Source organism: Homarus americanus, unplaced genomic scaffold (genome assembly GCF_018991925.1).
Source record: "Homarus americanus isolate GMGI-L3 unplaced genomic scaffold, GMGI_Hamer_2.0 scaffold41366, whole genome shotgun sequence".
NCBI classification, from domain to species: Eukaryota; Metazoa; Arthropoda; class Malacostraca; order Decapoda; family Nephropidae; genus Homarus; species Homarus americanus.
In genome coordinates, this window is record NW_024723541.1 from 6,583,560 (window position 1) to 6,608,822 (window position 25,263).

The 25,263-nt window shown below is 40.2% G+C and overlaps 1 protein-coding gene across 1 annotated transcript; it reads left to right on the forward strand.

The window, feature by feature from the left end:
* Window positions 1-12,563: 12,563 nt before the first annotated feature.
* LOC121863610 (immediate early response 3-interacting protein 1-like) lies at window positions 12,564-23,482 on the forward strand. Its single transcript, XM_042362342.1, has 3 exons — window positions 12,564-12,679; window positions 20,800-20,901; window positions 23,283-23,482. Exons 1-3 carry the CDS (start codon window positions 12,589-12,591, stop codon window positions 23,336-23,338), a joined length of 249 nt encoding a protein of 82 aa, XP_042218276.1. The 5' UTR covers window positions 12,564-12,588; the 3' UTR covers window positions 23,339-23,482.
* The last annotated feature ends 1,781 nt before the right edge of the window (window positions 23,483-25,263 follow it).

Genomic DNA, 25,263 nt, shown 5'->3' on the forward strand with positions numbered 1-25,263 from the left:
CTTCTTAAGAACATCCTCTTTTCTGATAGTGATATTCTTTAATTTCTCTTCTTCCTTTCTCCTAAATATCAGTTCCACCTCTGGAATTTCCTCGTGAATTTCTTCTGTGAAAACTGATAAAAAGTAGCTGTTTAATGCTTTGCTTATTTTCTCACTGTCATCGATCACTTCCCCCCTCCCTGACTTCAAAGGCCCAGCTTTGTCCTTGACCTTTGTCCTATATACCTGGAAAAATCCCTTGGGATTCGCCTTGAATTCTCTTGCTATCCTGATTTCGTAGTCCCTCTTTGCCTTCCTTACATTTTTCTTAACATTCCTATATAGTTCATTATACCTATTTCTGAGCTGCTCCTGCCCTCCCTTTAATTTCTTATAAATTCCTTTCTTTATTCCTATGTCATGTTTAAGTTTTCTGGTCATCCACCTTGGCTCATTCTTCTTTGACCTAATTTTTCTGTATGGTATATTTTGTTCTTGTGCTTTACATAGTATACTAGTGAATATATTATAGTTATGATCAATTATTGTGTCGCCTGTGACCTCACCCGTTCCTACCGGGGACTGACCTGACTGTTCCCAGGCGACCTCACCTAGATACCTTCTTAACCCAATAATTGTTTTTCGTTTCCCAATTTAGGGTGAACCTGATTTCTCTGTGATCACTGTTCCCTAGTTCTTCCCCTAGTGTGATATCTCTGATAATATTTTCTTTATTTGTTAATACTTGGTCTAATATATTGTCACCTCTAGTAGGTTCTGTAATTAGTTGTTTCAAAAAATTGTCCTGTACTGCGTCTAGGAAGTCTTCAGATTTATAGTCACCTACAATGTTGTCCCAGTTAATATTTCTGAAGTTGAAATCCCCCATAATGCACAGGTTGTTGTATCTTGCTGCCCTACTCATTTCCTGCCATATGGGCTGAGCTGCTTCTTTCCCAAGACTTGGGGACCTGTAAATCACTCCCATAATTAGTTTTTCTCTTCCTTCTGCAATTTCTACCCATACAGACTCGGTTCCTATTTCACCCTTTATTGAATTATTAATACAACATTTTAATGTATCCCTGACGAAGAGTGTGACCCCTCCCCCCTTCCTACCTTCCCTCTACTTGGGAAAGAGGTTGTACCCTTCTATGTGGTACTCTGATAAAAAGTTCTTGCTCGCCATATTCATCCAAGTTTCAGTGATTGATATGACGTCTACATTCTTGGTACATACAACCGCTCTCAGCAAGTCTATTTTATTTCTATCGCTTCTACTGTTTGTATAGTATACATTTAAACCTACCCTTCCCTGGTCCTGTTTTACCCCTTGTCCTGAGTAACCAATTTTACTCCCCAGGACCTGCTTGTTTTTTGACTCCCACTTACCCCGACCTCTACTGGCGAAACCCCCCCCCCCCTTTGGAGTGACAATATCACGGTCCAGGGATGCAGACAACGTCTTTATCCCCGCGAGAGACAAGTGTACTCCTTCACGACTGTACAGGTAGTCGTTGCCATAAAATGGTTGCCAGTTATCAATGAATGCCCAACCATTGCTTGCACAATGTTTTTCCAGTCGGCAATTTATAGCAATTGCCCTGGACAGCTATTCACGACCAACTCCCCTTCTAGGAAAGACACCACATACTATCGGGATCCCTCCTCTATCTTTAACTGTTATTGCCGCTGGCTTCAGCTACAGTGCTGGCGTGTGATGCCATTAAATCTTTCGACCCGTGACCTCGCCAGATGTAGAAGTGTTTACAGACAAGTCCTGGTTCTGCTGAGTGGACTGTCTTCGACTGGTGGCGGTGCTGCCCGCCCCTCTCTAGTGATGCTGTGAAGACCAGCCTTCTGCTAGCACTGGTGAACACAGACTCACAATCCTGTCCGAGAATTTGTGCTGGGACGATTTACGCAATACTGTTGTCTCTTGGAACACCATATTGATCTGCATTGACCCGCACTTGGAAGTACAGCCTCAATGATGACATACCCCTCGGTACTGAAATATTGTTGACTAAATACGCCTACTCGTTTCTGCCTAACCTAGAGTAATAAGACAATGCAGAATGAAGCGAAGCTAAGATTAATAGAGTTATGAACTTTGTGTTATGTCTGTATATTTAATAAATTGTAATTAAGATAAAATTGTTTGAGACTAACTAATTATGTATCAGATGGATCACCATGTAATATTATGAACGCCTTCTCCTCTGCAGGTTTTGACCACATCAATAATATTGAATGCGTCAAAAGGCGAGTTTCAATCATTCCCTTCGACTTGCTCATCACCTGAACGTCCTTAACCAAGGCGTTTACACTAACCTTCCCCAGCGCCTCCCTATACCTCTTGAAAAGTTCCTCACTCCTAACCTTTCCTATGTCGTTACCTCCCACACCAAGACACACTACTTGATAGGTAGCCTCCCCTGAAAAAACCCTATCTATCCTTTGAGTTACATGCCCTATCCCAGCCCCAGGAAAACACCCCCTAGGTCCTAGTCCTACGTTTCCTATCTCTTGCACAAAAAATCCTATCTAAGAACCTCACCTGGCTCTCCCCAACTACCACGACCTTACCACTGGGCAGGGTCTGAACAACTGCCCTTTTCTCTCCTGGCACCTCAAGGGCGGATCCAGGGGGTCCTGGAGGTCCGGACCCCCCCTTTTCATCAGAAAATTCCAATACTTTTCCTTTAATGCAGTTTTGTACCCAGGCATTTTTGTATAATAAGTAATTTGTATTGATCTCAGAATATCTCCTAATATCAAGTGCACATGGCTTCAAAATGGTCTCAAAATACCCATGATTTTGGTCAGATTAAAAAAAATCGGGGTGCTTAGTGTCACCCCAATACCCCTAGCTGGGTGGACTCGCTGTGCTCGCCATGTTCCCCCACCCAAAACTTCTTGGAACCCCCCTTTTGATATTCCTGGATCCGCCCCTGCATTTTGCTTTCATATAATATGGTATTGTAGTGGATCTCTCCCCTACAAACTACATCCGCATTCCAATGAGACAGTATCCTAGCAACCAAGCGAGCTGCTCAGGGGGAGGGGGGGGTCACCAGCTGCTACAGTATCCTAGCAACACGGGGGGGATCGCCACCTGCTACGTCTTCCCGAGCAACGGAATCAAGAAACCGGCGAATTCCCACGGGTTTACTTCCGGCTGCTGTGTATATAAGCTCTGTCTCTCCATTGAGATTCATTCTGGCCTACGTTGCTGAACACTCAACACCTCCTCCAAGCAAGCTCCTCGCTGTCCAGCCCTCATTCACCCTGGAGGACAGCAACACGCAACATCTCCTCAAACTAAGCTCCTGCGCAGATACCTCCTCAAGCACGCTACTCACTGAACGTGTCTTCTGAGCAAGCTTCTCGCCACACGGCATCTCAAGCACCAGACTGTCTTTCATATAATATATTTCATATAAGAAAACTACCACCTAAAGTTTCCATCAATCCTAGCCTGAGTGCTAGACAACATAATATCACATAACCCTACAGTATCATTGTCTTGCTTAAATCCCCAGGCTACTTCTCATTTGTTGTTATAATGTCATTACTGCAAGTACATCAACAACTAAGGTCTTTAAGCGTGTAACAAGATTAGTAATTCCACTATTCCAACATTTAAAAATTTTATGAGATAAAACTCTTACTTCTGAATACAGCTTTATTCAACTTACGTCGTCAATGTGCCCATCATCGTTTTACTAAGCATTATTTATTATATTTATTATTTAATTATTTAATTAAACGTTTTCATTAATAAATGCTTGTTGTATATATTTTATTGTAATCGTCTTTTACTTGAATCATCAATTTCTTGTGAACGATATTAAGGCTTTATTTCATGTATATAATCGAAATGGAGCTACTGCGGCAGGAAGACGCCGATACGGTAATCGAGTTGCTTTTGGATGGGAGTGCTGAGTGAGAGGAGCAGCTGTTAGGCGGCGCCACCGTCGCATCCATCATCAGACCGCTACACCGGCCCTGAGTAGCGCTTCTTATTGAATGAAGTCTCTTTGTTAATAACTACAGTATACAATATTTATCTGCTTTAAAAATCTCTCACGACTGTTATTGCCAAAAAAAATCCTATTAGTCTATTAGAATGTCATGGAAGATTTTCATCTGATGATTAAACACCAGCATGCTAAATAGGGGAGAGGGGGGGGGGTGGTGGGCGGGTGTATAATAGGTTAGGTTAGCTTAAGGCTATTTAATCAATTAAAGAATGCTGGGGTTGCTAAACTTCATAAGATCCGTCTATTATTTATCTACCTTTTAATATACAATATTATCTCAAACGAATCTGGAATAACTTTAAAAAAGTCTCGACTCGTTTGTCTTCTTCGAGGCGGAAACAATTCACTCTGTAAAATATCAAAAGTTACCTCATACTCTAACACTAATAGCAACGTTTGTTTTTACATTCCCACAAGCTTTCAGTAATCTAAAAACAAAGCTTCAATCTTTCGTCTACGTTTTTATAAATAACATATGGCTCTACGGGAACATTATACTGCAGTATCATATGAAGACATTTTGTTGAGCTTCCAACAATCAACTAACCGTGATATTCAATTTGGTCATACTCACCTGTTTTATCAGCCTTTTTAAGGTCAATTCTCCTCTACAAATCACGCAAAACAATCACAATACACTCTAGTCATTCTGATAAGTTCATGAACGATTCAGTAATAATGTTTCACTAAAGGAAGGCGATGGGAAAAAACAGAACTCGAGGAGAGTGATCACACCCCTTCACCCGTCAACTGTCAACACACCTCAGCCACCCCGCCCTGTCCCTCCTCACCTGAAGCTATAATATATCACTGCCTTTCAAAGGTCTTTAAGCGCATATACTAGCTTAGTAAATGCAAGTTTCATCAACCGTTTGATATGAGAGATATAAGCAACAAATTTAAATTATATCTACTTTATTTACACTGAAAGCAAAGGGGTAATACTCTTCTAAAAGGCACGATAATGAATCGTTTCTTTTCAGAGTAATTGTTCTTTTTCAGTTTAATAATACTACCATTAACAACAACAAAAATAGAATACGAAAAAGTCTTAAAATAGATTGATGTGATGCAAAGTTTTCAAACAACAAAATTGGATAAACGTATTGTAGATTGCCCAGGAAGATTTGTTAAAATTTTAGTATTCATTTCAATATATTTGTTTACGAGGTCACACTAATTCATTAAAAAAATATAATCTCAAATCTTCTCTCAGGACGTTGACATTGACATTATCATGTTATTACTGCACTTCAACAACTATGGTCTTTAAGCGCGTAATGAGGTTAGAAATTATTACTGTCCCATGAAAAATTAAAACTATGAAGTGTCCATTTTCGGTGATCTGGGTGTAGTGTTGTGGGAATGTGATGTTTGTGTTCACACTCAGGATGGGTTGGAGAAAGGAAACTCACAATGTGCTCTCTGTATACATGTTAACATAAGAACATAAGAACATAAGAACATAAGAAAGTGGGATACTGCAGGAGGCCGACTGGCCCATACAGGGCAGATCCCTTTCACACCCATCCCAGCACTTCCATGTGCCTATCCAACTTCGTCTTGAAGCTCCCTAGCGTCCCCGATCCTACTATAGCACTCGGTAGCCTATTCCACATATCCACAACTCTATTACCAAACCAGTGCTTGCCTATATCCTTTCTGAATCGGAATTTATCTAATTTAAAGCCATTTGTTCTAGTTATTTCGTTATTACTGAGCTTCAGAACATCTTCCATTTTACCCTTGTTAATCCCACTTACCCACTTGTACACCTCTATCATATCTCCCCTAACTCTACGCCTCTCTAATGAATGTAAGCCTAAGCTTTTCAGTCTTTCTTCATATGGAAGGTTTCTAATATTATGGATCATTTTTGTCATTCTTCTTTGTACTCTCTCCAAAGAATCTATGTCCATTCTATAATAAGGACACCAGAACTGAACCGCATAATCCATGTGTGGCCTCACTAATGCTAGGTAAAGTTTCAAGATAACGTCAGCAGTTCTGTTACTCACAGACCTAGATATGAACCCAAGAATCCTGTTTGCCTTGTTGAGAACGCTAATACATTGTTTTCTAGGTTTCAAGTCGTTGCTAACAAATACACCTAGATCTTTTTCACAAACTGAGTTTTCTATTTCCGTGTTACCTAGTTTATACTTAACGTTTGTATTCGTCTTCCCTATCTGTAGTACCTTGCATTTATCAGTATTAAAATTCATTTGCCAGTCTACTGACCACTCATGTAAGGTATCTAGATCTCTTTGAAGGTGTTCAAAGTCACTGTCTGAATTTATCACTCTCCCCATTTTGGTATCATCTGCAAATTTACTAATCCTACTAGTTATACCTAAATCAAGATCATTAATGAATATAACAAACAGCAGAGGGCCTAATACAGATCCCTGGGGAACTCCGCTTTTGACCGCACCCCAGTCTGACTTAAATCCATTTATGCTGACTCTTTGTTTCCTACCAGTTAACCATGACCTAATCCATTTTAATAATGATCCACCTATTCCATGTGCTTCTACCTTCCTTATCAATCTCTCATGAGGGACTCTATCGAATGCTTTACTGAAATCTAAATAAATTATATCATATGACTTATCATTATCTACCGCTTCATATACTTCTGAGAAAAAGCTAAGCAAATTTGTGAGACAAGAACGTCCCTGGGTGAACCCGTGCTGAGAAGAATGAATTAAGTTGAATGTTTCAAGGTGGCTTCTGATTTTCGTAGCAATAATTGACTCTAGCAACTTGCCTATGATTGACGTGAGACTAATGGGACGGTAATTTGATGCAATTGATTTATCACCTTTTTTGAAAATCGGAACTACATTTGCAAGTTTCCAAGCTTCTGGCACTAGGCCCGATTCTAATGACTTATTAAATAAAACTGATAATGGATTACTCAACTCATCTCTACATTCTTTTAATATTCTAGCATATACCTCGTCTGGACCAGGCGATTTATGAGGCTTCAATTTGTTAATTACTTTAAGCACATCGTTACTAGTAATATTGATATTCATCAACATATTTTCTATACTGTCGTTATATACCTTATGAACTTCTGGAAACTGTGCTAGGTTTTCATTTGTGAATACGGAGCGAAAATGACTATTTAACGTACTACACATTTCTAACTCATCATCAGTCATTTCTCCTGTCGTAGTTTTAAGGGGACCTATTGTATCTCTAACCTTTGATTTATACAGTTGATAAAAAGCTTTGGGGTTATTTTTCGATTCGTTTGCTACCTTGATTTCATAATTTCTCTTTGCTTTCCTAATTTCTGTTTTTACCTGTCTTGTTAGGTTCTGATAGTAACCAAGTAAGTGATTTTCGCCTTTCTTAACTTTTCTATATCCTCCTTTCTTTTTCCCTAGAAGATCTAAGAGTCTATTATTCATCCATTTTGGTTTGTTCTGTATCGATCTGAATTTTCTTTTAGGGATGTGTTTATTTTGAGCATTATGGATTGTCGCAATAAATTGTTCATAAGTAGCTGCTAAATTAAATTCGGGGTTCTCCCGTCCTAAGTTGACAGTTTCCGGAGGTGTGGGGGGGATTAATCTTTTGACCATAGGGTCATCCCTTAGGTCTCTCCTTAAGCTACCGTAATTAGCCTTCCTAAAATCCGGGATCGAGGCCGAATTTTCCTTCTTCCTGCCATTCCATATTATGTTAAAATATATGGCTTTATGATCACTGTTTCCTAGTTCGTCTCCAATCCCAACATCTTTTACTAGATTTTCATTATTACTGAGAACTAAATCGAGGATATTATTTCCTCTAGTGGGCGAGTTTATGAATTGATATAAAAAACTATCTTGTACTACTTCTAGAAAATCTTCAGATTCATTATCGCTAAGTTGATTTTTCCAATCTAAGCCTGAAAAGTTGAAATCGCCTAGAATACATACATTGTTTCTATCAGATGCCTTCTTTATTTCCTCCCATAGCAATTTACCATCGTTCCTACTCAAATTAGGTGGTCTATATATAACACCAATGACTACGGACTCATTGCCCTCACCAATCTCTACCCAAATACTTTCATTGTCGCTATTTGTTTTAATGTTTGATTTATTGCAGCTTTTTAATGACACCCTGATATACACTGCTACACCGCCCCCTCTCCTTCCTACTCTGTCAAATTTAAATAGGTTATGTCCTGGAATATGAAATTCTGCTAAAAAATGTTTGCTGTTTGAATTTATCCATGTTTCCGTTATTGCAATTATATCTATGTTCTCTGTACTAACAATGGCTCTGAGCTGGTCCATTTTGTTACACAAGCTTCTACTATTAGTATAATAAACACTCAATATATTTCTTCCGTTTCTATCTATTTTACATTTATTACTTTGATGTTTGTTATTATGACTAACTATATTTTCAGCATTATCTACTTCTGTTTCACTGTTGTTTTTTTCACATGGTATTTTCCTCTCTTTACCATTGACGGGATTTGGACATATTAAAACCCCACCTTTACTACCCTGTCAACTATCTTTGCTAGCACGGCCACCCCCTTCCTACTTAAATGCACCCCATCCCTTGCATACATACTATCATCACCATAGTACTGGCTCCAATTATCAATGAATGGCGTCGACAGCTCTTTACACTGTTCTTCCAACCAGCAATTGAAACCGATTGCACGGGACATCCATTCACGACTGGCACCACGTCTAGGTAGGATAGAGCAAGCAATAGGAGTTCCACCCTTCACCCTAATCTTATCTAGAGCTTCCCTATACAGTTTACGCAGTTCGACACTGGTAAGCTTACCTACGTCATTGCCTCCTGCACTGAGTAAGACTATGGGGTTGTCTCCACAGTCATCAATGACGTTCTCCACTCTCTCCAGTACTCTACCTATCCCTGCCCCGGGGAGACACTCGAGCTTCCTAACTTTAGTGCAGAGATTGTTACCTAAATACTTCACCATCGAGTCTCCCATGACAGAAATACATTTGACCTTACCTGAGTGTGGTGATTTCTTACCTGCGCTACTCCCTCTCTCCACACTAACAGAGGGAGTAGCACTCGTGGTGTTACTAGCACCTTCCTCACACTCGTCACTTAAGGTGCTGAACCTGTTGTTTAGGTCTACAGCTGAGTGCCTTTTTATAGTGCATTTTGTAGCACTAGCAGCAACTACCTTCCATGAATCCACTGCAACTTCACCGTCCTTCACGACACTGGCAAAGGTTTTCTTCTCCTCTAAAACTAGCTTCAAGGCTAAGTTTTCGCCCTTGAGACTCTGGACCTCCTTCTCAACCTTCTCCAGTCGGTCTTGCAAGGCAAGACAAAGCTGGAGAACGTGAGAGGTGGTCGAGTACTCGTCAGCAGCTGCCATGTCACTATATCACTCACTAACACTGACAGGAACACAGGTCCGCACTGGCTGAGGGTCAGAGGTCAACTGTACAATGCAGCTTGGTGCTGGGAAGGCAGCATGGTTACAAGCGTGATGTAGAGAGAGCTGGTTGGTGAGGGTGCTCAGAGGAGGACAGCTTGTGGGTTGCCATGCTCGCCGGCGGGAGCGAGGACCGCCAGGCAGGCGGAGGAGGAGCAAGGGCCGCCAGGCAGCGGCGGAGGTGGTGTTGCTGGCTGGTTGGTGTAGGTAGAAAGAGACAGGTCACCACGAGGTCAGGTATTAAATAGCGGGGGTAGGCGTGGCTTAGTAGTTGACCCCCGCTCCGTGATGTATGGCGGCGCTGGTTGACCTAGACCACAAGGCATACACTGGGGAATTGGTGGGGTCGGCTACGCAGCGACAAACAGCGTTTATAGGGGAGAAATCCACTACAATACTCCCCCTTCCCTCCAGGCGGTGTAGGAGACTTGTTGTCTGCAGGGTTGCATAGCACATGTGAGGCAGAACGGACTGTGCATGCCTCATGTGAGACAACGGCGATGGCGTGGATGAGCCGGTCGCTGGAGACAACTGTCTAGATACACAATATCTGTGGGAGTAGAGAGGGAGAAAAAGGGTGTGTGGAGGCGATGAATGTTGCGCTTCCCTCACGGCAGGTACAGAGTCGTCAGATGTGCCTGCTGGGGTGTGTGGGCCTGGGTCAGGAGCAGGGGCTGCGTCAGCAGAAGCGGATGAGAGCTCGTGACAGCAGCTGGGTCCACGACAGCAGCAGGGTGCAGGACATTAGCAGGGAGTACCTGAGGGAGAAAAGAGGGGTGTGTGGGTCCGCACCCAGGAACAGGGGCCGCGTCAGGAGAAGCGGCAGGGGGTACTGCTGGGCCGGTCGGCGTCTGAGGCAGGACGGGTGTGTTGGTCCGCGTCAGGAGCAGGGGCCGCATCAGGGGCGGCAGGGGTTACTGCTGGGCCGGGGGCGGCGTCTGAGGCAGGAAGGGTGTGCTGGGGTCAGTAGGACGTGGTGCTTGGGGCAGGAAGAGGAGCTGGTGTCTGCTTAGAGAAGCAGTGCTGCTCTAGGGTGTCTAACCTGCGGTGTAGAGACAGTAGTTGTAGAGCCGATGAGAGCTGCTTCTGTGTGGATAAGCCAGTCTTCCATGTTGCTTGAAGACTGGGAGAGTGATCAGTTTCTCCTCCATCCTGTGTGAGTGCGAATCTCCGGGAGTCACCATTTGTGGGAATGTGATGTTTGTGTTCACACTCAGGATGGGTTGGAGAAAGGAAACTCACAATGTGCTCTCTGTATACATGTTGTATTGGATGTACAATGCAGCTTGGTGCTGGGAAGGCAGCATGGTTACAAGCGTGATGTAGAGAGAGCTGGTTGGTGAGGGTGCTCAGAGGGGGACAGCTTGTGGGTCGCCATGCTCGCCGGCGGGAGCGAGGACCGCCAGGCAGGCGGAGGAGGAGCAAGGGCCGCCAGGCAGCAGCGGAGGTGGTGTTGCTGGCTGGTTGGTGTAGGTAGAAAGAGACAGGTCACCACGAGGTCAGGTCTTAAATAGCGGGGGTATGCGTGGCTTAGTAGTTGACCCCCGCTCCGTGATGTATGGCGGCGCTGGTTGACCTAGACCACGAGGCATACACTGGGGAATTCGTGGGGTCGGCTACGCAGCGACAAACAGCGTTTGCAGGGGAGAAATCCACTACAGTGTCTTCATTTCTTAACGCTATTTATGTAGGAGAGATTGAGGCACAGTCTTCTAAATCCCAAGTTTATTTCCTGCTCTCGTTACAATGAGTCTCCATATAAGCAATCAACAATCAAAGTAAATAATTTTTTTTACAGGGATTATCCCACCCGGGCACAGGTCACTGGCCCACATCGGGGCCTGGGGGGAGAAAATGACGCCAATTTATTTCGGGAAATCAAGAACCAAGCGGACTGTGAAGAGCTGTAGAAGGACCTCTGTGGGCTCCAGGAATGGTCGAAGAAATGGCTGCTGAGATTCAATGTCACGAAGTGTAAGAGGATGAACCTGGGGTGTACCAACGGTAAGGAGGCGTATCATATGTCCCAACGGGATGAAGAAACTGCACTAGTTGAGACTGAATGTGAGAAGGACCTAGGTGTGTATGTTGACAATGAGCTGAAGATCTCGGGCCATTGCGAGAAGAAGGTAAATCAGGCAAATAAATTATTGGGTCTTATAAGAAGGTCGTTCAGATATCTAGACGGTCCGTCCCTCGCAACGATCTTCAAGAGTGAAGTGCTTCCCCATCTGGAATACTGTCACCCCGTCTGGTCCCCGAGATATGCTAGGGACTGTCAGTTGGTTGAAAATGTTCAAAGGAGGGCCACCAGACTGGTGCCTGCACTTCGGCACCTCAACTACCCTGAGAGATTGGAGCGCCTGAACTTGCTTAGCTTATACTACAGGCGGGCAAGGGGCGACCTAATTGAGGTGTATAAGCATCTCAGGGGGCACTACTCAGTTGAGTGTCCTTACTTGGAGCTGGCGGACGCTCGCCCCACAAGGGGTCACAGCTCAAGATTGAAGAAGCCGCAGGTCCAGAAAACTGTGAGGGCAAACTTCTTCGGAGTGAGAGTTGTGAACTCTTGGAAAAGTTTTACAGAAAGTGTTGTGACGGCACAGAGTGTGAGCTCTTTCAAGACCAGACTTAACCAACACTGGAGCAGGTTCAGGTACATTCAGGAGCCGGTGCATGTCCAGTAATTGCCAACAGTGAGTAACAGAGACGTGACCGATCGCCGAAGCGGCTACTGAGCCGATCAGCGGTGAAGAGGATAAAGTAAAATTAAATAATAAAGAACAATGGAGTGATCCTACACAGGCCGCTGGCCTCCCCCCTTAGCATGGCAACCTCTAATAATGCCACAGGGGCCATTAGGTTAATATGGTTGGAGGTGTTACAAACGGTCAATTCATTTTGTATCTCGCCTAGGCTCGGTATCATTGCCAACTTATGGTCAAATATCTTGAAAATAATAGTCACATTCTCTTGTAACTTTCAAACCAGTTCCATATTTTAATATTTAATCCAAATTGTTTATTTTAATACACTTGACTTTTTATTAATTGTATCACAATAAATAAAATAATTTTACAATATTACTGTAGTTTGAAAAGGTGTGTCTGTTTGTTTACTTCCACGATGGCGTTTGGGATATACAGTCTGTTGGAGGCTGTTGTCCTCTTCTTAAATGCCGTTTGTATTCTAAATGAAGAGAGGTTCTTATCAAAATGTAAGTTTAATGATATATATACCTCTGTGTTCCTGTACATTTGTCGTTTTGGTGCAATCAAGACCAGACGTTGGAGGTGAACGTGGGTTCAGTGTTGTCAAATACCTTGAAGGCAGTGGATATTTAGCCGGGTCTGGTAGTGGTCTGAGAACTCTAGTGTAGTGTTCAAGGCTCAATGCTCTCGTTGTCTGGTAGTGGTCTGAGAACTCTAGTGTAGTGTTCAAGGCTCAATGCTCTCCTTGTCTGGTAGTGGTCTGAGAACTCTAGTGTAGTGTTCAAGGCTCAATGCTCTCCTTGTCTGGTAGTGGTCTGAGAACTCTACTCTAGTGTTCAAGGCTCAATGCTCTCCTTGCTAATAATGGTTATGGGTGAAAAGGATAGGATCCCCTAGACCGCTGCTTACCCAGTCTAGGAGTTCCACAGGTGACGTCTCATGATTATATAACTTGAATTGGTAAAGATTTGTTTTATGCCCAACTGGATTTTTATTACTAAAATTGTGTTTTATTGTGACTTTCGTCGTTGTTATAGGTAAGGTAGATCCAGCCATCTTAATTTTTGCAGGGTAAATTTGTATAAGTGCACCCAACTCTGTTAGAAAGTCAAAATATATTTTTCCAGTGTATTAATGTGTGTTTAGGTCGGTTATGACCTTCATTTCCGTCGGAAATTGCCATGTTTTTTTCATTTTTCTATTTATTATTTTTTTTGGTGGGGTGTTTTCCGAGAAAAAAAATAATTGCTAAGCGAATACAAAATAAAAAAAAAACACTAGAAAAACATAAACCTGACCTAACCTAACCTAACCTAACTGACTCTCTCCATATGATGGAATCACTTATTTCTTACCCTATTGGCCTGGTTCTCGTTCGCCGTTGGAGTTACCACAATGCCACATATGCTGGTCTTGACAATATTTACATTCGTTCTTGCACTTAGGACACTTTACTGAGGTCGGGAGAACACCATGGGATCGAAAAAATGCTGCAGTTTATTTGTTTTTTTCCCCAAAACTTGCAATCAGCTCCATGTAATTGAAGTGACACCCATCGCAGACTTCCATGGTCGAAAATGTATTTGAATTTTGAAATATGAGGGACCCAAAATAAAAATCGAATTTGATTGGGCCAAAAATACTGCAAATTAAACCACAAATCATTTTAATTGGTTGCCCCAAAAAATACGCTTTTGATTGGCCGCGTGACGTGTACAGGAACACAAAGAAGATCTACAAAACAAGAGCGAGGCTAAATCTCAGAAGACATCTGTTCCCGAGTAGGGTTGTCACAACTGGAATGGGTTACCTGAGTGGGTAGTGAATGTGGAGACGGTGGAAAAGTTTGAAGCAAAATTAGATAAATACTGGAAAAATCAAGACCAATTATATAATTATAGGGCACAAATATCCGCTACACGCAGCCACCGTCTGAGTAGAGAAGAGGCTATTGAGCTGGAGTCACAGGCGTGAGCCTCTTCCAGAAGATCATCTGTGAGTATCTGTGAGTATAATTTATGAAGGAGACACCCAGTGTGGGAGGTGAGGTAGGCGATAATGGCTGAAGATTAATGGAAGAAAATAGATAAAATTTTGGATACGCTACACCGTGATTATACATTTGTGACGGTAATGTAATAGAAGAAAATTAGCTTATAATTAGACGTCTTATTCGGATATAATAGATTAGGGGTAGGAATGTTGGGTGCGGAAATACAATAATACCTTTTGCAGTACAGTACAGTACTTTTCACTGCAATTAATGAGGAAAGCGTTACCACCAGAAGAAGTTGTTCGATATTGTTCAATTTTTCCACAGATGTTCTTATCATTAGAGCAATTATTTGATAAAGGTATAGAAGAGGATGACCACCAGAAGGAATTGTCCGAATTGGTTGAAATTTTTTCTCCACACTAATATGATATTGAACACAAAAATGGAAATAACAATGCATAGAACCTGATCTAATATACCCATAGGTTGGGTATGTTAGGTCAGGTTCTATGCATTATCGTGTTAATTTATGTGTTAAACAACTTACCTTTATATTGAGGTTGATACACATCAGCAATGGCGAGGAGGAATTCGTGGAAGCGTTCACCATCATTTATAGGAAACATCTCTTGAAGAGGGATTCAGCGAGGTAAACAACAAAAATGGCGCCGGAAGGAGAATTGCGAAGCGGGATGCAGTAAATAAAAAAAGTACTTAAAATCATAATAGAAAGGTGTCATTACTTTTACTATACTTAAAATCATCAAAACAATAAGTACTGTATAGCAAAAATAAAGAAAATCAAACAACTTCTGTTGGTCATCCTCTTCTACACCTATACCAATTATTTTAAAAGAAGCAAAAAAATGTTATTGGAATTTACTGTATTTTTATCTATGATCATAAATCACCTGTAGTAGGCAGGGCTCAAAGGATGACAGAAAGTGTGCAGTAAAACATGGTAAAAAATTATAATTTGACAATGAAATTGATATCTGTACGTGCTTTATACATGAAGAAATTAATTATTTTCCAAAAATTCTGCCAAGTACAGTACTCTCATGTCCACACACAAAAAAAAAATCAAATTACACCATGATGTTTCAGCAAAATTGCTTTCGTTGATAATAAATGTTGAAAAAGTACTTTCTGCTTAAGGGTCCGGGGGGCGGAGCCCCCCTTGGCTAGGAACTTAGGTAAGGTTAGGTAGGTTTCTTTGGTTGGTTAGATCAGGTTCTATTAGGTTCTAGTAAATGTCGCCTCTTTTAAAATACTTTCTATAATGATAAGAACATCTGTGGAAAAAATGAACGAAATCGAACAACTGCTTCTGGTGGTAATGCTGTTTTCAGGCAATACCTTTTTCACAATGGAGTGCATGGTCGAAGGGGATAAGCCATGCACACATCCAATTTGACTCTTGCCCTCAACTTTCTCATGCTGCTTTATAATGTCCAATTTAACATCCAAGGTCACAGATACATTAGGTCTCTTCACAGGTGAGGCAGCATAAGTAGAAGAATGCTGCTTGGGAGGCATTATGGATATTTCTTGTGATACAGTACACTACCACACAACAAAACAGATCAAAGCAGATGCTCGAATGGCCCAGCATATGATTATACAACAAAAATGCTTCACCGCGCAGTGCTTAAGCCACCAAGCAATATGGGAGTACTTCTGACATTGGAAGATGAGAGCTACAGCTACCCTGTGTGGCTTGAAGTATGACTGTAACATGGGCAAAGATTCATATCAGTTACAGCACGGAAACTTCTTTTAAAAATTTATTTTCCAGGTGTATTTTGTGTTGTTTCAAACGAATCTGACCTTCATTTCCGTCATAAATGAGCCGTTATGGAGATGTGACCCCCCAATTATCAACAATAATGCTTGTTGAAAGTGGGCAAGGTTTTGAAGTAGAGGTAAATTGTGGGGTAAAATACTGAAAAGAACTCCAAACAAACCTTTGAAAACCTTACCTTACCTTTAAAAATTCCCAAAACTATAAAAAGCTAAAGGTACCTTATTTGTGTTTTCATTGTTTAGTATGTGATGGTGGTGGTGTTCAGATGAGGAGGGACTTATAAACTCTAAAGCAATTCTTAACCTTTTTACAAGCTAGGTTAGGTAAGGTTTTCAAAGGTTTGTTTGGAGTTCTTTTCAGTATTTTACCCCACATTTTCCCTCTACTTCAAAGTCCTACTCACTTTCAACAAGCATTATTGTTGATAATTGGGGGGTCACATCAGATAAAATACTAAAAAAATATAAATTTGCAACAGAAACATAATAGAATAAGATATATACATACAGTATATACAGTATATATTTTTTAAATGAAGTTCCATGGTGTACCTAAAATGAATCTTAACAGTAGCATATCATAATTCTTTAGGACGATAATTGAAAAGGAGTGTTAAAATATTAATTACAAATTGCAAGATATTCCTCTATTTGGTAATACAGAATTGTTCCTGTACATGTATACCACCCATTTTCATCCAGTTTTGTATCGAAGATAAATTTTTCCTTAGTTGGGGAAAACTGTAATAAGTGCAGTAGCTATAGGAAATGAAGTGTTTGTGTTTTTTATTTTTCTCTCTTATATTGTATATGAGGCGTCTAGGGTAGCACAGGCACCCCCTTGAAATTCCTTTTTCTGTTGTGTTAAAATGTCCTGGGTCAGTTAGTCTGTGCTCTCTTTTGCTGGCCATTGAAATAAAGTACTGTATAGGGTAGTGTAGCAGACAGACTCGCCACCTCAGTTGTGACCGGGTGACCAATGGGAACACCAGATGACCCACTCACCCTTCCTTTCAGCCAATCAGCATCATGATGCCACACAGTCTTGTCCACACCTTTTTCCGAGCCTAAGTTATGTACACAGCGACACATTTTAAGGCTGTTTTTGTGTATTAAATAGACATTTTGTGACTGGAAAATGAGTTTCTCGAGTAGCGAAGTGTTGCCTGGCTTCTCAGGGCTATCACAGAAGCATACACAGCATGAGGAAAAGTCTCACCTGTGCTTGTAAGTACAGTAAACCCTCTATAACTTGGCACATACGGGGCTCTGGCCTTGCTGAGTTATCCCAAATTTCGACTTATCGAGGCACTTCTCCCCTCATACAACAAAAAATTATCGACCCATAATATGTATAAGTAACACTTACCAGCACTGCAGGCGAAGAATGAAGCAACATAGTAGGTGACACAGAGGTATGGTAGGTGACAGGTATGATAGGTGATGCAGGTGGCCAGATATTCCGAGATTTTCCCAGATAATTTTATATATCTCGGCATTTTCCGAGTTATACTATATTACATTCTGAGACTGCTGTATATCCATGCCGGGTTATCGAGGGTTTACTGTACCAATATTATTTTACTTTATGAGTTTCCCCATAAAATAATACTTACGTGAGTTTATAACTACTGTATGCACAGTACTGTTCTGTGTAAACATCTTTTTTCACATGTACTGTAATATATTTTTTATTGAATATTGGTGATATTTATTAGTAGAGCAAGCTTGTCACTGCATCGTGCACACAATCTACACCTAAATAGAAACAAAATAAAACATAACTGGCCCAGTTCTATCAATATTTGGTGACAACATTTGGTTAATTCGTCTGGGCTACGCTAGATGCCTCACATGAAAGCAGAGGTGTAGGACGGGAGTGGGTAAGTTATTGTAATAAAGAAAGGCCTCATGTTTATAAACATCAAATACACTTCTGGTATACTTCCAGTGTACAAGTTGTGAAGACAAACCTAGTAGTAGAGAGATGGCCCTAAAATAAGACATAGCCTTATACATGTTACTAATGAGCAACTGGCTCGTCACATAAAAATTACAGTATGTACGAACAGGTACCAAAATTTTTTTAGATTCAGGTTAGGTCAAGTTATATAAGGGAGGACACTGCTCCACACAGTAACTAGAGAAGAGATGGGGAGGCTATTGTGTGTAGAGCTGTTTTACATGTACTGTACTGTAGCTTCTTCCGTATAGCGTTATACAGTTACTCCCCGACTTACAGCCACCCGGACATACGACCGCCTCAGTCGTACCAAAATTTTGTCACATTACGTATTTTCGAGTCCCAAAGTCAGTGATTGTGCTGTGTACTGACAAAATTTTCGTTTATAATTCACTTTAAAATGGCTGGCAAGCTTAAAAGTTAGAGTTTTGTGGTGCTGAGAAGAAAAAGAGACACCCATTTTAGATTTTCTACGTATTATTTAAGCATTTTCGACTTATGACCTGGATTTGGGTCCCTAACCCCGTCATAAGTCGGGGAGCAGCTGTAATGAAATAATCTATTATACAAATGGACAACAGAAATACAATCACCTGTTTCTATTACTGGTATAGTGGCTGGTTCATTTTGTAAGATGAGGCAACTCTCTGGAATGCTTATCTAGCATCCTAGTGTGGCTACCTTTGTGAGGATCCTTAGGGCCATTCTGGGAGATTTAATACAGTGGAAACAAACACAGGGATGCCACATCTCACAAAACATGCCAGCCACTGTGTAGGTGATTGTATATGACACTAAGGGATCAGTTTAATGGTGGAGTAAACTGTTAACAACTATTTTGATGTATCTTAGAATGCTATAGTACTTTACTGTAGTAGGACAGATTATACTGCCAGATTCTGGAGTCACTAATTCTAAGGGGATAACTTAACTATAGTCTTAATTTCAAAGGTTGCTGCCACCAGAACCCCTCTGGGCAGTATGTAGCCCGTTAGGTAGCGGCCAGAGTGGACTAGGCATTGGGTTAGGTTTTTCATTGACCAGATCGATAAGGGGAAAGAAGGGTGAAACCATAACATGTCTTAACTAATTTATTCTTTATAAGACACATTGCATTCCGTTAAAATACAAGTGAGTTGGCATTCCTCAGAGGAACAACGATGAGTTTGGTTACCCTGCTCGACAACAGACGTCTTACATTAGTTGCGTGTCATCCACATATTTATTGCATAACAATCCGTGACCTCCTTACCTCGGTCATCCCTTCTTACAATAACACTCAACACGTCAGACTGCTCCACCTGTATGGAATATAGCACCTTAGGTTATCCTACATAGCAGCATCATCTCACCTCTCTGTAGCATCACCTCCACACCTGTTACACTCCACCCCTGCAAGTATGGGACTCCTTGTAATTTCTAGGTACACATATCAGGCACCTCGTCCGCACACCGCCCTCGGTGGGTAGAGACAAGGGTTTCACCAAGCGACATACCAGTACTGTTTCTATGCCTGGTATTATAGGTCGCTCCAAGTGACAACCGCGGAGTTTCGCAAGTATTTCGTTATGTATTCCTACTCATTTGTAGTGGTATGCCGGGAATCCACAGGTTCACAGTGGATTAGCATAGCTGGAAGTAGTCATCTCACATGGTGGGACGCTCACGGGGGTAATGGTCGCCGTGTTGGTGAGTTCAGAGCATGCGGGGGACCTGTGTTGATGAAAGGAGCAGACACATCTGAAGAATAATGCCTGATGGGCCGTTATCACACGCCCTAACACATTACTATTTCACTTATACATCAGGCAAAGTTTTAAGCCGTAATAACTGTTATATAAGTCTTGTTTGAAGGCTGAATACAATCGGATGAAGTTCACTGACCTGGGTTGATGAAAGGAGCAGACATTTCTGAAGACCAATGCCCTCCGCTCCTCTCACCGACGTAGGCCTACAGTTTCCAATCTTTAATTTTCACTTTGATTTCTTATGGTTCTCACATGAACACTTTCCTGTATATTGTAACTTCATGTCTTATAAATACATATTTTAATCCGAACTTACATTCTAGAATACGGTTCGGGTTTAACAGTTCTTGGGGAAATTAATTGGGTTATATCAACAACTCACACCTGTAGGCCGGGCACAAAGGACGTTACCCTGAAACAAAGCCGAATGTAATTAGGGATCCTCCTCTCACACATTGCACTGTTTGAACAGACATAAGATTCTCTGATCACTGTACATGTCGTGGGTATACGTCACGCGAGGATACGAGGTGTATTAAGTTCACACCAATGTATACAAGATATTTCCTTTCAAGTATAGTTTCTGGGTCACTTCCAACACCTCACATAGTTTTGCTACATTTATCATTTTTCCAGATCATTGTTCTCGTGTATTTTCATGTGATATCTGCGGAAGTTATGTTCGCTAAACGTTAACAGACGTAAATAGTATGACCTTCAAACCACGATCCACACTTAGTCCTACAGTACACTAGTCCGGCTCAACTGAACTTTCCCAATCATCTTATAGATACCTGGAGTTCTCCTTAATGCTATGAATACATACAATTAATATTATATAACCGTACCTGGGTACAATTCAACAAATGATTCAGTAACATTGAGTAGGTGAGTTATCCTTTACCAATCTTTCCCGTTTTCTGAGATTCTACAAGCCTGGTGGATTTGAATGTTATGCAGTGTAATATGAATTAGAGGGTTTTTTAGAAATGACTATGATGTGTGCAGTACAAGATCTACACACACACATATGTAAATGTCTGGAAATCATGATGTATCTTGTTTTGTGGTCCAAGTCTTTAATATACAGTAATAATATACATTTCCCTGCAGTGCCAGGATGGGGGGGCTCCCAAGTCCATGGCTTTGGTGAAGAACCAGGAGTCAAGACTCAGATCTTCCACTTTATTCGTTCCATCAAGACAGTAATGAAATGTAAGTTCTAGTTTTAACTTCTTTATTAGTTATGTTGTTTTAGGAGAATTTCTGCAAAAAATAATTTGTAGTTGTACCGGTAATAGTAGTACAGTAATTGTAGTACCTGTATTTTTGCAGTAATATTTCTTTTATAGTACAGGTACAGACCTTCAATACTAGACCTCAGAAAATCAGAGATTCTTGAAACCTGGTCATTTTCTTCCTTTGGATAGGTTAGATTTTCTTCCTTTGCCAAATCAAGTTTTGCATCCATACAATCTCAAACTCAGTTGAATGTTTTTATTTGTATTTATTTTTATTATAAAATAAATAAAGCAGTATTGCGTACTGTACTTACAAATATAGTTAGATACAGTACAGTATACTGAAGTCTGTTTAGAAGTTGGGAGTTCCCTAAAGGGGAAATGGGTTTGTTTACGTCCCATCCCAGTAGATTCTCTTGAGTCAGGAGACATTTGTCAGAAGTAGAAGTTCGTAAATATTTATTGTCTCATTTAGTAAATAGCTCAATACAGTATACAGTACAGTACAGTACCTTGGTTATCATTTATTTCAGTAACAGTAGAGGAGATGGTTAGCACCAAGAATTTATAGAATTCATTCAAATTTTTCACATTTGATTTTTTTATGAAAGTAAGTACGAGTATAATAAAAACTATACAACTACTTTTTCCATCAATTTATTTTTAATTTTTCTCTGTATGCCATCATAGATCTCCTGTAGTGGGTAGGGCGTGAAAGATGAGAGAAATTAGTAATATCTCTGTTAGCCACAACTCCCCAATACCCATAATTGAAATTGGCTTGGAATTTTTCCGGAAAAAATCTCTTAATTCCGGGTCTGTGAATGAGTTTCCAAGGTTGAAGATCGGGAGCATTCTCTGGAAGATTTCAAGAAAACTGCGGGTAATGGAAACTACATTTTTTTTTTTCCGGGTCTGGGAGCAAGTTCCAAGGGAACTCTCAACCTCTAGATAGTTTGTTTGTTTTTGTTTTCTGAGTGTGGACGGTATGCAAGGATGATTTCTTTATTTGGTTGTAGGAAGGCAATAAAATTTTCAACTGATTTTCTGTGAGTGTGTGGACACAAAACTTGAGTACAGTAGTCTACTGGTAGGCCAATGAGGGTAACATGGATGATCTAAGTCCCTGGAAACTGGAAAATACTGTATGTAGTCAAAAAATGTTTGGTCTTGGTTCCAAGGGTCATGGATTTGAGTGTCTACACTGTACCTGTAGTTGAGGATATAAATGGTACGGTACAGTACTGTATTTATATATGTACAGAAAGATGTCAAAGTGATTGCTTTTTGATTTCCATGATTGAAATTGGAGTCAACTTTTAGCAAAGCTGAACACTAGAACCATGTAGCAAAAATTTTCCAAATTCATTTCTTGAATTATTTTAACATTAGGTTTATAAAAGTTATGAGTAAATAATAACAGGACATTACAGTATGTAGGTACTGTATGTCCAAGAATATTTATAGATGGCAGACAGAACTTTTCAAATGATCCCCCACATGAATGGTGCCATCAGAGCTTTTCTCGGTCACCGGATTTCAAGAGGGTAAAACTTTGACAAAATAACTTGTTCTCACCAGAGTTTTACACTTCAATATACTACTGTACATAACCTTTGGTACATGTGGTCTGTCACATTTATATGTCTTTATATATACTATACAGTACATACCTGTATAATCTTTATTAAAGGTGTATTGTCTGGATTGTTCGGTGTTCATATAACTCTGTGTGAAGCATAACTGGTTTAGTTGGAAATATTGATAAAATTTCAGATCACATGAATGTGTTGGAAGTACAGTACCCAGAATTGATTCCTACTTTGGTCAGATGTGATAAGGGTGTTATCCAGTATGACCTTACCAACCATCAACACAGGTTTTCTCCAACTCTGGCTTCCTCTTGTACCATCAGTGATTCATAAGGACTAAGATCTGGATATACAGGCCTGATGCCTTTGTCCATTATACCTAATTAAATATGCCTCAGTGTTTCAAAGAAATATGTAATGCTAAGTGTAAAGGTTAAATGTTATAGCTGAGGTTGAGAGGTTAAATTTGACTTTTTATGTAATGTTGTGGAAAATTCTTCAAGAGTATAATTGTTTACAAACTGCTTTTCTTCAGTCAGTACATCAAGTACAGTAATGTACTCTGCTAACACAACATAATACTCCAGAGGAACTCAGTGTGAACCAGACATGTACCACTCCATACCCTCCTTTGATAAAGGTCCATTTGATAGGATTTCTTTGGTCTTGTTGGTATATTTTTTCCTCGTCTCTTATCCGGGGATTTTGTTTCAGATAAATACGTACACCAGTGTCTAAGTGTCGTATTTTTCTCTCGTTTCAGATCCGCTCATTCCCATGAACATCTTCATCATTCTTTTTAAACTCATCTTTGGTTGATAAGATGACTTTTTGTTACACATTGTATTTGCTTTAACAAGACTCAAGTTTGCTAAACAAGCATGTAGTCTCACTAACTGTGATGCTCAGGAAGTCATATTTTGGATGGCTGTATTGTTTTCTAATAAAGACAAATGGTTTTTGTATCAGTCTTTTTGTAACTATAAACTAAATGTATGCAGATTTTAGGATCAGTACAGTATGTGTGGTATTGTAGTCCTGTTGTGTCTTATCCCTTTATATGCTTGCCTTGCACTATACTCCTCTACTAGTTTATTCACCTTGTGCTTTATGTGTTTTTTAGCCCCTTAATCTACCCTTAAAAGAGTGAGAGAAGAACAGATAGTAGACTGTAGTTTCTATGATGATCTTAGTTGTTGTGCCCATAAAAGTGTGGAGATTACTGAAGCATTTATGGGAGGTCCTGTAGGTGTCACCATACTCTGATGTGGGAACAGTGGGGCTACAGGGGCAAGAGGAAACACATTTATGATACTTTCTTTTATTTTTTGAGTATGAAGCAATACAAAAAACACAGCCATATCAAAGTTCCATCTAATCTAGTGAAGAAATTCTATTTTGACCAAAGTGATTTGTAGTAACTGCTGTTAAATAAATCTGAATATGCAATTACGGTGAGCCTGAATACTGGTTATAAAAAAAAACTGAATAACATACAGTACCTGGCTTTCATGCTTGGTGAGCTCGGGTACTGTAGTGATCAGAGAAAGGACTCGTACTTCATCTTACTTCACTCTTTTTTGTGAGTGTTTCCTTATATAAATCAAAGTACTGTATTAGACATATGAGGAGGACTGAGGGTTTGTATTTAAAGGACATGAGCTCACTATAAGCAGTTCGTTTGTGAAATCTGCACCTTATAGGAAACCGGTAGAAAATGAAGTGCAACAAGCAGAATAAATGAAAACTGAAACCTGTTAAGCTGTAAGTAACTGTCTCAGCACAAGCAGGTATCAGCACACACACATTATTTATCACTGGTGAGAAGGGGAAGAACCACTCCTATTTTTACTGATCATTTGTATCCTACTACTGCACAGAGGCACAATGATGTTCTATGATGAATTTACTGGAGTTTTGTGTATGGTTAATCTGTACAGTACTGTTATTGAACAGCAGAGGTTTGTATAGTGATTATATTCTGGGTGTGCATAATACAACTTTTAACAAGATACTGTATAATTTTTAGTTGGCATAATGAAGGATTCTTACTAAACCTTGCACAATGTCAGGATACTCAATCAGTGTCAGTATACCTGTATACTCATATTATGTCAGTATATTCACACACCAGTAAAGTATATTTGGCCTCAGTCAAAGACAGAATAGAAAGAATTATATTGGCATATTATCCAGGGAAAATATTTACAATATTGTGAATGCCAACTTCGTCAATCACCCCAACTTACAAGATAGAAAATTACATTACCAGGATTTGATGTCCAAGAGTGACATCATCTGTTTGCATTAACTTTCAAAATACACATTGTGTAGTTTCATAAAGTAATACAGAAGAGGCATTGACACTTGTGTAAGTTTATGTCACTACCTACCATAATATAGTATGAACAATGATGGCATTATTAAATTTTGTATCATTGTAAGAGATACCAAACAAAAATGGAATTTAAGCATTTTAACATAAGTTGCTCAATAGGAATTCACATTGTTACAATTTCAAAAGGATCACTGTGTAAGACTTTTCATCATGGATGGACACCTTCATATACTGCACTTGGTCTATTTCATCCAAGGATCCCTTACTCATCTTTTGAATACAGTAGTAAAAACTAAAATTCCCTGGATGGTGATGAATGAGTCGCAAACACTGCAGTCTAATTTATGCTTACACGGTGCTGTATGTCATGATACTTTTACCAGTAACTTCACCCCCAAGATACATA